Source organism: Podarcis gaigeae (genome assembly GCF_964106915.1).
Source record: "Podarcis gaigeae genome assembly, chromosome: 7".
Lineage (NCBI taxonomy): Eukaryota > Metazoa > Chordata > Lepidosauria > Squamata > Lacertidae > Podarcis > Podarcis gaigeae.
This window is the reverse complement of record NC_139683.1, coordinates 67,513,459-67,525,495: the sequence shown is the minus strand read 5'-3', so window position 1 is coordinate 67,525,495 and position 12,037 is coordinate 67,513,459. Positions and strand designations below refer to the sequence as shown.

The 12,037-nt window shown below is 44.6% G+C and overlaps 1 protein-coding gene and 1 long non-coding RNA gene across 2 annotated transcripts in view; one reads left to right on the top strand and one right to left on the bottom strand.

Moving 5' to 3' along the window:
- Positions 1-3,458, top strand: part of TNFRSF11A (TNF receptor superfamily member 11a) — a 38,824-nt gene extending 35,366 nt beyond the window's left edge. Inside the window, exon 10 of the mRNA XM_083747277.1 lies at positions 1,497-3,458. Within this exon, the coding sequence (XP_083603403.1) occupies positions 1,497-1,909 (413 nt within the window). The 3' untranslated portion in view covers positions 1,910-3,458. The remainder of the gene's footprint in view (positions 1-1,496) is intronic.
- A 7,038-nt stretch (positions 3,459-10,496) lies between these two features.
- On the bottom strand, positions 10,497-11,992 carry LOC310848496. The gene is made up of 2 exons (XR_014566458.1): positions 11,791-11,992; positions 10,497-10,600 (listed from the first exon to the last, which is right to left on the bottom strand). It is a non-coding gene; the product is annotated as an uncharacterized lncRNA (long non-coding RNA).
- Between the last annotated feature and the right edge of the window lie 45 nt (positions 11,993-12,037).

Here is a 12,037-nt window from a genome sequence, read left to right as displayed (position 1 = left end):
TCTTACCCTAACTATTAGAGACAGAAATTATCCATGGATTCATTTCTGATCAGGTACCGCAATCTATAACTCACGTCTGGTGCAAGATTCGTTTTAATTAGTTCTCCTACCACTTTGTGTTGTTCCTCAAAGGCTAGAAAGGAACAGCTGGAAGGACCTCATTTGTGGCATGAAGCATGCAGGCTTCTGGGGACCTGACCTTGGATCCCTCTACACCTGTGTGATGCATCTGGTAAAGTTGATTGACCTCTCCCATGATCCTTAGCATCTTAAAGATGCTCTGTGCAGGAGCATGGCTCATGGAAACCTGTAGCCTCTCTGCCCCCTCTGTTCCTCTAAATCAGGGGTGGGAACCCTGTGGCACACCAGATGTCACTAGACTATAGCTCCTATCATTGCTGACCATAGATTACGCTGGCTGAGGATGATGGGAGTTGTAGTCCAATAACATCTGGAAAAAGCCACAGCTTTTCCACCCCTGCCTTAATATACAAAGTGAAGATTGCAGAAGTCTGAAGCCTCTAGACCAGGAGTGGGGTACCCAAAGCTTCCCCCTCCCTCTTGATTTTTTTCTGTATCAGACATTTATCACTGCCCTTTAAACTTATCACTTGCTATATAAACATCTGGTCTAATGGATCAACACTAAATGGAAACTTTTGGTTTCAATAGTACAGGTCGCTGCTTGTTCTGGTGCAGCGTAAACCACTTTGTCAGTATCAGTTGCAAAGGCTGTTATCATTGATCTGTGGGAGCTGTACAGTTGCATCTGAATTAGAGGTTTTCCAGAAACTTGAGTATTCCCTTATGAAAACAGCATTTTAGCTCAAGCTGCATTGGCCTGTCCATAGCATTCTCCTTCTGCATCTGTTACTTTGGATAATAATAATAATAATAATAATAATAATAATAATAATAATAAATTTATTTATATCCCACCCTCCCCAGCCGAAGCCAGGCTCAGGGTGGCTAACAACAATAAAATAATACAACATTCTAAAATCATTTCATTATAAAATTAATTCAAATCAAATTGATGGCAACCATTGGGCTAGAGTTCTGTGAAGATTGCCAAAGGAGGGAGTCAGGCTGTGCCCTGGCCAAAGGCCTGGTGGAACAGCTCTGTCTTGCAGGCCCTGCGGAAAGATGTCAAGTCCCACAGGGCCTTAGTCTCTTGTGACAGAGCGTTCCACCAGATTGGAGCCACAGCCGAAAAAGCCCTGGCTGTGGTTGAGGCCAGCCTAACCTCTCTGAGGCCTGGGATCTTCAAGATGTTTTTGTTTGAAGACCGTAAGTTCCTTTGTGGGACATACCAGGAGAGGCGGTCCCGTAGGTACCAGGGTCCTAGGCTGTATGGGGCTTTAAAGGTAAAGGGATCTTGATTGATTGCCTGCGATTGTAAACTCTTGCACTGTAAATTCCTTACAGTGCCCATATATTAATGGGAAAATGTGTGTCTTTCTCTCCTCCTCCTCCTGTTCCAACACCCTCTCTAGGAAATGTGACTGGAAATGGCAACTCTACATTCATTTCAAGCGGGCAAGTGATGAATTTCAAAGGTGAAATCATCGTCGTCTACGTGAGTCAGAATTCCCAAGAAGGGTCTATGTCTCCCGGATCGAGTGACGACAGCCTGGGCAGCCCAGTGCAAGAGGAAAATCTGGACCGCTGTGAGACCTTTGCGGGCAACGCTCGCCAATATAAGGAAAAATGTGCTGAGATGAATTCATATCAGAGTGTGGGTGGTGAACCGCCGAGCATTGTGGGAGAGTACAAGAGAACTGCTGGGCCTATAGCTCAAGAAGAGACGCATGAGAGTCAGAACATGAAACTTTTCTCTAGTGAGGCCTCGCCACCCGTGCAAGAGGAGGGAAAGCCAGGGCAGTTTCTAAAGCAACCATTGCACTGATGGAACCAAGGCCTGAATTGCTGGTTTCTGGCGTTTGGTCAAAAGGACACGGTGACTGAATGTGTTCTAGCAAATAGCACCTGGGTAGCAATCTTCTATTTGTTGTCGCCGTCAGTACGCTGAGGCTGACAGATGAGAAGCAGGGTCTTTTCTGGATGACGATCCCTCTGCTATAAAAGGAAGCAGGAAACTTCAGTACGCTTTGGTGCTATTGGGTACGTCTCTCACAGCAAGCTGAATATTTCAGGATTCTGGCGCAAGAGGCATTGCTGCTGTTCCAAATGCCCCAAATGCCTCGGAAAATAAGCTCCCGAGCATCTTGTACATATCGTCAAACATTTCTAGTCTTGTATTTTGTTAGAACGGTAGACCGGCTGTTAGGGAGAAATTGGGCTCAGTTTGCTTTTAAAGTTGAATTAATCAAATTTGCACTTTCCGGAACAATAGGAGAACCAAAACACAGCCGTCTTTCAAAATCCGCATTTGCCTAAATGGTGCACTTCAGTTCTCTAACCAAATGTTTACAAAAATGCATATCTTAGCGGGGAATGTGTATAGAAATAAAAACCTTTGTGCAGAAACATATAAAAATGCGCAAAATCAGGAGAAACGGCTTGCAAAAATGGGCAGATTAGTCAAAACGGCAGAGAAAAATGTGTTTATTAGGAGAAGATTGCACTAAAATGCTGAAGAATCTTTATAGGGGTTTTTTTGTAAAATCACAAATTGCTGCATAAATGTGGAGAACTGAATTTAAGACTGGAGAAATGATGACCTCAGAGAACTGCAACTGACAGACCCTTCCGTCTCTTAAACAGGAGTCATGTTTTGTTTTTTTCCATTTGATAGGCTTGAAGTTAACCTTGGCTATGGAAAAAACGCCACTGGTTTAGTTGTTGCCATGCTTCAGACAGGTTTTCTTATTTAAATGTCCATTCACCACCTTGTCCTTTAAGAGCAAATCCAGTTTTTAAAGGGGTTTGCAAGAGCTACTCTGGGTCTAGGCTTGGTTGGCTTTGGGCTATTGCAGGCTCCTGCCAATCACTGCTCTGTTCAGCTGGTTTCTGGTGCAAACTTACAGAACCATGAGCTCAGCCTTGGAGAAGACTGGTTTGTTTGAGCAGAACATAATGGTTTTTTTTCCCCAAAACAGCTCCACTGCTCAATATTTCATTTGCTGCATAGCCTCGGATTCTGAATTTTAAAATTTTAAGCATCGTTTTAGCACAGACTGTCAGCCATAGTTTATTTGTAGCTAATATCGTTCCATCAAGTTTGATGGGCTGGGCGCCAAATCACCAAGGAAGGGGGCTACCAGCTCTGACTTCGACTCCTCCTCTTCCCAAGTCTTGGTTATTTTTAAATTCCCACTAGCCTTTTCCTTGCCCCAGTTCTTTTCTGAATGCCTGTGGGTGTCATGTTGCTGGGTCCAGTAACAATCAACAAGAATGAGGAAACATTTTATAAAAAGAGATTTATTCCATACCCTCCAAGATAGGGACGTCCTGTTCAATAATAATAATAATAATAATAATAATAATAATAATAATATCCTGCCCATCTGACTGGGTTGCCCCAGTCACTCTGGGTGGCTTCCAACATATATAAAAACATAATAAAACATTGCCCATTAAAAGGTTTCCCTATACAGAGCTGCCTTCAAATGTCTCCTAAATATGTCATCTCCTTGACATCTGATGGGAGGGTGTTCCACAGGGTGGGTGCCACTACTGAGAAGACTCTGTGCCTGGCTCCCTACAGCTTCACTTCTCGCAGTGAGGGAGCTGCCAGAAGGCCCTCGGAGTTACATCTCAGTGTCTAGGCTAAATGTTGAGTATGGAAATGCTTCTTCAGGTATTATCCCTGCTTCCTTTCAGATATATACATATTTAGATACACACACACACACGGCTGTGCTATGGTGCTCAGCAGCCTTACGTACAGCCTCACCTGCTAGCAAACCACCCAACACTCATCAAATCCCCACCACTATCCTGTTAGACCAGGTGGCTTCCAACATATATAAAAACATAATGAAACATTAAACATTTAAAAACCTCCCTATACAGGGCTGCCTTCAGATGTCTTCTAAAAGTTGTATATTTACTTATCTCCTTGGCTTGTGGGTCACATAACTCCATACCCTCCAACATTTCACCGATGAAAACAGGGATGTCCTAAGCAGGAGATTACAGGATTATGTAAATTACGGATTACAGATTACGGAACGCTTTATGTAAATGCAGGACCGGCCCTGGGAAATAGGGAAACTTGGAGGGTCTGTTATTCAGAGGAGTCTCTTAAGTCCCTGTGCAAGAACCTCAAACTACAGGCGTAAAAGAACTGCCCATATTACAGGACTCAAATTGCCCTGACCATAACAGGGAGAAGGAAGAGTTTACTGGGTCCACTGGCTGCACTCTCATCAGTCAGGAGCAAAAATGCTCACAAGACTACTCACATTGCCCTCTACTGGCCTTCTTCTTTTCAGCTGATGCAGCTGACTCATCACCATGCAGTTTAATGTCCTAAGAAAAGGGAGGACATTGGCCTCTCTCCATCCCTCCCTCCTATTCATGTGAATATGAGACAGTGGCATTAGGTACTGAAGAAGGAAAATATGCCTTGCTGAGGGCATGGGTATCTGTGGTGTGACAAGGTTATATTTGGAGTTTTGAGAGTCTGGAATAGATATAAAACCTAGGTTATATATGATGATACCCTTACGGATCTCAGTGCAAGAAGGGGATGAAGAGAAATGGTTAGCCTATCAATAATCATTAGAGAGGAAACTATGCCTTGCTTCACAACATTTCAAGAAGAGGAGTTTATAATACTGTTTTCATAGAATCGTAGAGCTGGCAGGGACACCAAGGGTCATCTAGAACAACACCCTGAAATGCAGGGATCCTCCCTGCGGGGGCTTGAACCACCAACCTTCTGGTTAACAGCCAAAGGCACTGACCCATTGCGCCATGCAAAAAGCATGCTGAATCGCCCCTGTGTGTTTTCGTTGACCTACCTGTTCCCTGCAAATGATGGAGATGAGATATTTGGGGACTTTTTGGGGGGAGGAGAAGGTGAAATTCTAAGGATTTTCAGTTTTCTAAGAATTGATGCTTTTGAATTATGGTGCTGGAGGAAACTCTTGAGAGTCCCGTGGACTGCAAGAAGATCAAACCTATCCATTCTGAAGGAAATCAGCCCTGAGTGCTCACTGGAAGGACAGATCCTGAAGCTGAGGCTCCAATACTCTGGCCACCTCATGAGAAAACTCCCTGGGAAAGACCCTGATGCTGGGAAAGATGGAGGGCACAAGGAGAAGGGGATGACAGAGGACAAGATAGTTGGACAGTGTTCTCGAAGCTACCAGCATGAGTCTGACCAAACTGCGGGAGGCAGTGGAAGACAGGAGTGCCTGGCGTGCTCTGGTCCATGGGGTCACGAAGAGTCGGACACGACTAAACAACTAAACAACAACAACAATGACGTGGCCAAAAACATTGTCTCTTCTTCTTCTTCTTCTTCTTCTTCTTCTTCTTCTTCTTCATTAAAAAATGGAAAAAAGTAAGCACCACCTAGTTTCTTCCCCTGTTCCTCATCTTTCCAATGAACTTATGCATTTCTCACAAGCATGGAGGCAGAAACGAGTAATAGCTAGTGATACCTGCAGAGATGGGGCCTCAACCGCTACGTTTTTTTATGTCTCAGGAAACTTGTGCCACATGAAACTTCCAAGCACATGGAAGTGCTGCCTTTGAATGTTAGCTCCTCTCATGCTTCATCTTTAAATTTAGCAGATGTAAACTGCCATGGATGGGGGGGGGACGGGGGGGGCGGAATTAAATTAGTTTGAATTTAAAAGCCTACTTCCCTACTTTTCACTTTCTAAAAAAATCTGTGAATCAAGACACAGCCATCCTTTGAAATTCAGGCTTATCTGAATTTTGCAATGCAACGCTCCGGGCACAAGAATACATATACTAGGGCTAAAGTCTGTGTATATGTTACAGGAAAGAACACACAAACTGCATACTTTGTAAAAATGCATATATTGGGGACGATTGCATACAAAAATGTGTATATGAAGAGAAATGCACACTAAGATGCTGATAAATTTTCTCAGTTTGCATCTTGGAAACTTTGTGTTAGAAAAAGGAATTAAAAAGTGTCCAAAAACAGACCCTCCCCCCTTTTTTAAAACTATCATCGTCAAAGAAGTTGGGATCAGTTGATGCTCAGATTGGGATCTCTATCTGAACATTATGGGAAAGGTTGGGACAAAGCACAGTGCAGAAAACAGTGTCTCTGCCTGCTCAGCTTACAACCTTTTGCTTTAACAAATGGAAGGCGCTTGGAACTGGATTTTGGGGGGCGGGGGCTGGATTTGTTTAGCATCGAACTCAGTGGTTATGCAAAGCAGTGCTTTGATTTGCTTTGCTGAGACAGGCTGGCATGGGTTTTCTTTTAGAGGTTCCTGGTCCACATTTACTGTATGCACAAAAACACCTTAAGACCTCTCTCTGAAAAAAAAGTTCTGTGTAAAAGGCTGTAAAAACAGAAAGGCAGCCCTAAGCGCTCATCTGTCTTTAACACCAGATGGTATGAGCTCATCTACTCTTCAGCAGCAGAAGAAAAGCAAACGTTGTTGTTGCTGTTTTAATTACCACTTGATGCAGGAACGGTGCACAGTAGTGGATCACCTTTATTTCTCATCTAATCCCTGTAAACATAATAATAATAATAATAATAATAATAATAATAATAATAAAATAATAACAATAATAATAATAATAATTTATTATATATACCCCGCCCATCTGGCTGGGCCTCCCCAGCCACTCTGGGCGGCTTCCATAAAAACCAAAAATACAGTAAAATATCACACGTTAAAAACTTCCCTGAACAGGGCTGCCTTAAGATGTCTTCTGAATGTCAGGTAGTTGTTTATCGCTTTGACATCTGCTGGAAGGGCGTTCCACAGGGTGGGCGCCACTACCGAGAAGGCCCTCTGCCTGGTTCCCTGTAGCTTTGCTTCTCGCAATGAGGGAACCGCCAGAAGGCCCTCAGTGCTGGACCTCAGCGTCCGGGCAGAATGATGGGGGTGGAGACGCTCCTTCAGGTATACTGGACCGAGGCCATTTAGGGCTTTAAAGGTCAGCACCAACACTTTGAATTGTGCTCGGAAACATACTGGGAGTCAATGTAGGTCTTTCAAGTCACCAGTCTAGCTGCCGCATTCTGGATTAGTTGTAGTTTCTGGGTCACCTTCAAAGGTAGCCCCACATAGAGTGCATTGCAGTAGTCCAAGCGGGAGATAACCAGAGCATGCACCACTCTGGCGAGGCAGTCCACAGGCAGATAGGGTCTCAGCCTACGTACCAGATGGAGCTGGTAAACAGCTGCCCTGGACACAGATTTGACCTGTGCCTCCATGGACAGCTGTGAGTCCAAAATGACTCCCAGGCTGCGCACCTGGTCCTTCAGGGGCACAGTTACCTCATTCAGGACCAGGGAATCCTCCACACCTGCCCGCCTCCTGTCCCCCAGAAACAGTACTTCTGTCTTGTCAGGATTCAACCTCAATCTGTTAGCCGCCATCCATAAGAAGAGCCCTGCTGGATTGGACCAAAGACCCATCTATTTTTAAATTTAATTTCACAGAATTTATATTATATATTGCTTGATTGTAATAAACAAATCCTGCAAGCATTCCCCTCCCCCTGCCTAGTCCAGCATCCTGTTCTAACATGGCCAATCAGATGCCTATGGGAAGCATACAAATAAGGATGCAAGCACGTTCCACTCTTGTGATTCCCAGCATACTGCCTCAGATCCCGGAGGGAACATATAGGCATCATGAAAATTAGCCAATGTAATCCTCTTTGCCTAACCCCGTTTTAAAGCCATCCAGATTAGCGGGTGCTATGCACTGAGCACAATCCTCCATTGTCTCCCAAGGCAGACAGATGCCAACAATAACAACTACACCTTGTGGGAGAGAATTACCGTATTTTTCGCTTTATAAGATGCACCAGACCACAAGACGCACCTAGTTTTTGGAGGAGGAAAAGAAGAAAAAAAATATTCTGAATCTCAGAAGCCAGAACAGCAAGAGGGATCGCTGCGCAGCGAAAGCAGCAATCCCTCTTGCTGTTCTGGCTTCTTGGGATAGTTGCGCAGCCTGCATTCGCTCCATAAGACGCACACACATTTCCCCTTACTTTTTAGGAGGGAAAAAGTGAGTCTTATAGAGCAAAAAATACGGTCCTCTTTTTTTTTTTTTTAGTGATGCACTGTGCGAATAAGCACTTTCTTTTGTCTGCCTTGGTTCTTTCAACATCCAGCTGCACTGGATGACCCTACGCAGTGCTATTTTTCTAGAAAAAGGGGTGCCTGAACTCACCATGAACGTCTCCCTTGTTCTCTTTTAATGGCAATGGCACCCACCTGAGGTGTGACGGAACTGAGTTCCTGTGAGTTCTAGCTGGGGGAAAAAGCCCTGACCCTAGGTTCTACTATTTGGAGGAGGAAAAACTTCTCTCTACACACTTTTCTACACTAGTCATAATTTTATACACTTCTATCATGTTTGCTGTACAGTGAGCAAATAAATCACCCATGAGCAAATGCATTTTAATAAAGCAGATGACTTCATGAATCTTTCGAAGCGTTCTTTAAGTTGGGGAGAAGAAATGAAAAGCACTTATACAATTTCCAGGGACATCTGGATGAATGCAAATGACTAACAAGCCAAAAGCTATAACGATGAGCTGGAGTTTGGTACCTCACTGGGATTACATCTGTGTCCCAGTTACCTCAGGAATGCGGCTGCGGCATGCACCATTTAAAACCATGTATGTTAGTGGAACATCTGCCGTTTCTTTCATCTGCTGCAGAGCTCAGGAGACGCCTTTTCTACACTCAACAACTTTCGGCTAGATACTGCAATTGGCCTGAACTGCCTCAACTATTTCCTAGCAGAGCTTATCTGCCTGGTTTCTAGCACCTACACCCAATTCTCTTCAAAAACCAAATATGCATTTCAAAATGAGTTTGGAGCACTATTTGGAACACAATTACACCCATGGGAGCAAAAGGTGTGTGCTTTTGCAAATAGTTTCAAGAACCCAGACAACTGTGGAAAGTGTGCCGTCACGTTGAGCAACTCGCTGTTATTCAGAATATTATTATTATACCTTTGATTTGCTGCATACCTGAAGTTCCCTCTAAGCCTCTGTGAGTGCCTCTAAGTATGTACAGAGTGTCTTTCCTTCAGTCACACATAACTGCAATTCAGTGTTGCACAAATAATCCAATGACCACCACCAGGAGTAAACAATCAACATCTCTGTGGCGGTGGGAAGAGACCTTTCTCACGGCATCTTGGAACCTGGCAGCACCGCTGATAATGCAGAGAGTTGCAAACCATCATTGGATCATGCAAAAGGTGGACGCTCTTTCCCCTTCCACTGCTGTCCCCTAGTAAATAAAATACAATTGCACTCTTGGCATTCCCCTGCTAGGCATGAGGAAGAAATCTGGTTCAAATTTTAATGAAAAACTACCTAATCCACACTTTCCAATACCATGAAGAAACTAAACTGACTTTTCACACTTCTCAGAGCCATAGGCATCATCTCTGGGGGGCCCTGGGTGCCAAGGTACCCACAAATATTTTACTGTGAGTGCCCAGCTGGACGACCCGATATGGTGCACGCAAAATGTCATATGGCGTGCCAAAGCCTGACTGGGCTCATCACAGCCACAGGAGAGTCTGACGGGGCCCATCACACCCTCCAAAAACGGCCCACCACACCATGTGACATCATGCGCACAACACACATGATGTCACACACGTGTCAGGTAACCACTTACTCAGATGCAAACCCCTTTTTCCTGTTAGTAAGGCCTGTTTTCCGAGAAAATATGCAGACTATTTGGATAAAATCGCATCACATTTACTTGGGAGTAGTGATGGGTGGGCGGGTGCATTTTGGCTTCTATTTGCACCATGATCATTGGAGTGCAATTCTAAGCACACTTACTTACTTAGTAGCAAGTGCTACTAAACACAATGAGACTTCAACTACTCAGCAAACATACACAGGCTTGCACTGTAAAGGAATATACATAACTGTACAAGTCCTGTTGAGCCATATGGAAGTTATTTCCAAGGGAAGATATTCAGGACTGCAGTCACAAAGATCCACTCCCCCCTCCCTTGCTTTTGTTGGCTGAGATTTTGGCTGTGGACTTCAAACTAAGCACTGAGCTCTGAGTTTCACTTTCATTTCACATTTACCACAGCAGTTTAGTTTTAAGTTTCATTTCTCTTTCACTGTGTAGGCTCCTCCCGTCTTTCCCTTATTGATTCCCTATCAATCTCCACCCTTTCCTCTTCAGTTGAGGTGACCAGAACTGGACACAGTATTCCAAATGGCATTATAATATTGGCAGTCTATTCTTTTCCTACATGGGGAATAAGCCCTATTAAACTCACTGAATCTTATTTCTGGGTAGACAGGCCGATGTAGGACTGCACCAGTGAGAGAACATTTCCACAAGAAAACACAACATCCCCCCATGAGGTCGTGCATTTATTGTTTGTCATCATGAGCCATTTGCTTAACGAGATAGGACCACCTTGGTTGTTAGAAACCGAAGATACACTTCTTGGGGTGTGTAATCCTGTGGATTTAGATAGGGAAAAGCCTGACGGAATTTGTTAATATCCTTATAAGCACCATCCATATGCCCTTGGTTTTCCCCACAAAGAACAGGTTCAACAAGTCCCTTCCAAAAGAGGCTTACAATCTAAATATAAGACACAGGAAACCAGCAGAGGGCAGGAAGGGAAACAGGAAGCAGGATTGGACATGGGAAGCTAACAAACATCTGAGGAAGCATAAACAGGATCAGGCTTTTAAGTGGAAGTTTTTTTTGTTGAGATCCAATGCACAGGGTTTAGTGCTGAAATCTGATAACAGTTTTCATAAAACACAGGCGCTGATTGCTGCAATTATTAGGCGTGACCTGATCCGTTCTCTTTGTGTTTCTTAAAATGATGTGGAATAAACACCCTTGCAGCGATCTCCTGTACAAGCCCAATACATTTTGGCACCCGAGGTGAACCACAAATGGGGTCCCCCCCCATCCCACCTGGGAAGAAGGGGTGAGTGAAGTTCTACATCAGGAACAAGTGGAGAGTGGGGAGATAAAAATCTGCATCAGGAATAAGGGTGGGAGAAGACCAGCAGCACCTCATATTCATCGAAAGGCAGTATTATTCTGTGATGAACAGAGGTATATAAATCAAATAAATAAACAAAGAAGTAAATAAAAATTAGGAGAGGATGCTGAGGGGACAGCAGATCCGGCTCTAAGGAGCAAGTCACAGCTGTCACCACCACCATGACAGTAGCAGCAGCAGCATCCTTTGCCAGGGCCTGTTCAGTACTGGCCCCAACTTGGTGGAACGCTGTCACAAGAGACTAGGTCCCTGTGGGACTTGACATCTTTCCGCAGAGCCTGCAAGACAGAGCTGTTCCACCTGGCCTTTGGTTTGGACTCAGTCTGACCCTTATGTTTCCCTCCCCTTATGGTTTTGACTTTTAAAATGAGGCTGCATTTTAAATTGCATTTTAACCTGTCTTTTAATTTTTTTATTTTTTCCCCCTTATGCTTTTATTGAAATGTTATTGGTGTTAGCCGCCCTGAGTCCGGCTCTGGCGGGTGAGGGCAGGGTATAAATAAAAGTTATTATTAGAAGTATTAAAGGCTGAATTTGCTGCCCCTGTGACTCCTGCTGCCTGAGGCAGTTGCCTCACTTTGTCTCATGGGTGGGCCGGCCCGGATTACCCACCCACTTAGACACATACCAGGTTCGACATTTTTGTGCAGCAACACCCTGCCATCTACGGAAGCCATGCAAGCGTTGGTTCGATAGCGCTGCAATCCTCTCTCCCGAGGTCTCCTCTTAGGACCCAGCAGGCGGGGCGGGGTCAGACGGAATCGTCACGGCGCAAGGGGACGCGATTCGCGAGGCGGCCCTCCGATTGGCCGCGGGGCGGGGAAGGTTCTGCTTCTCCCCCGTCTCTTCTCCTTTCCGTTCGCGCCAGTCAGAGC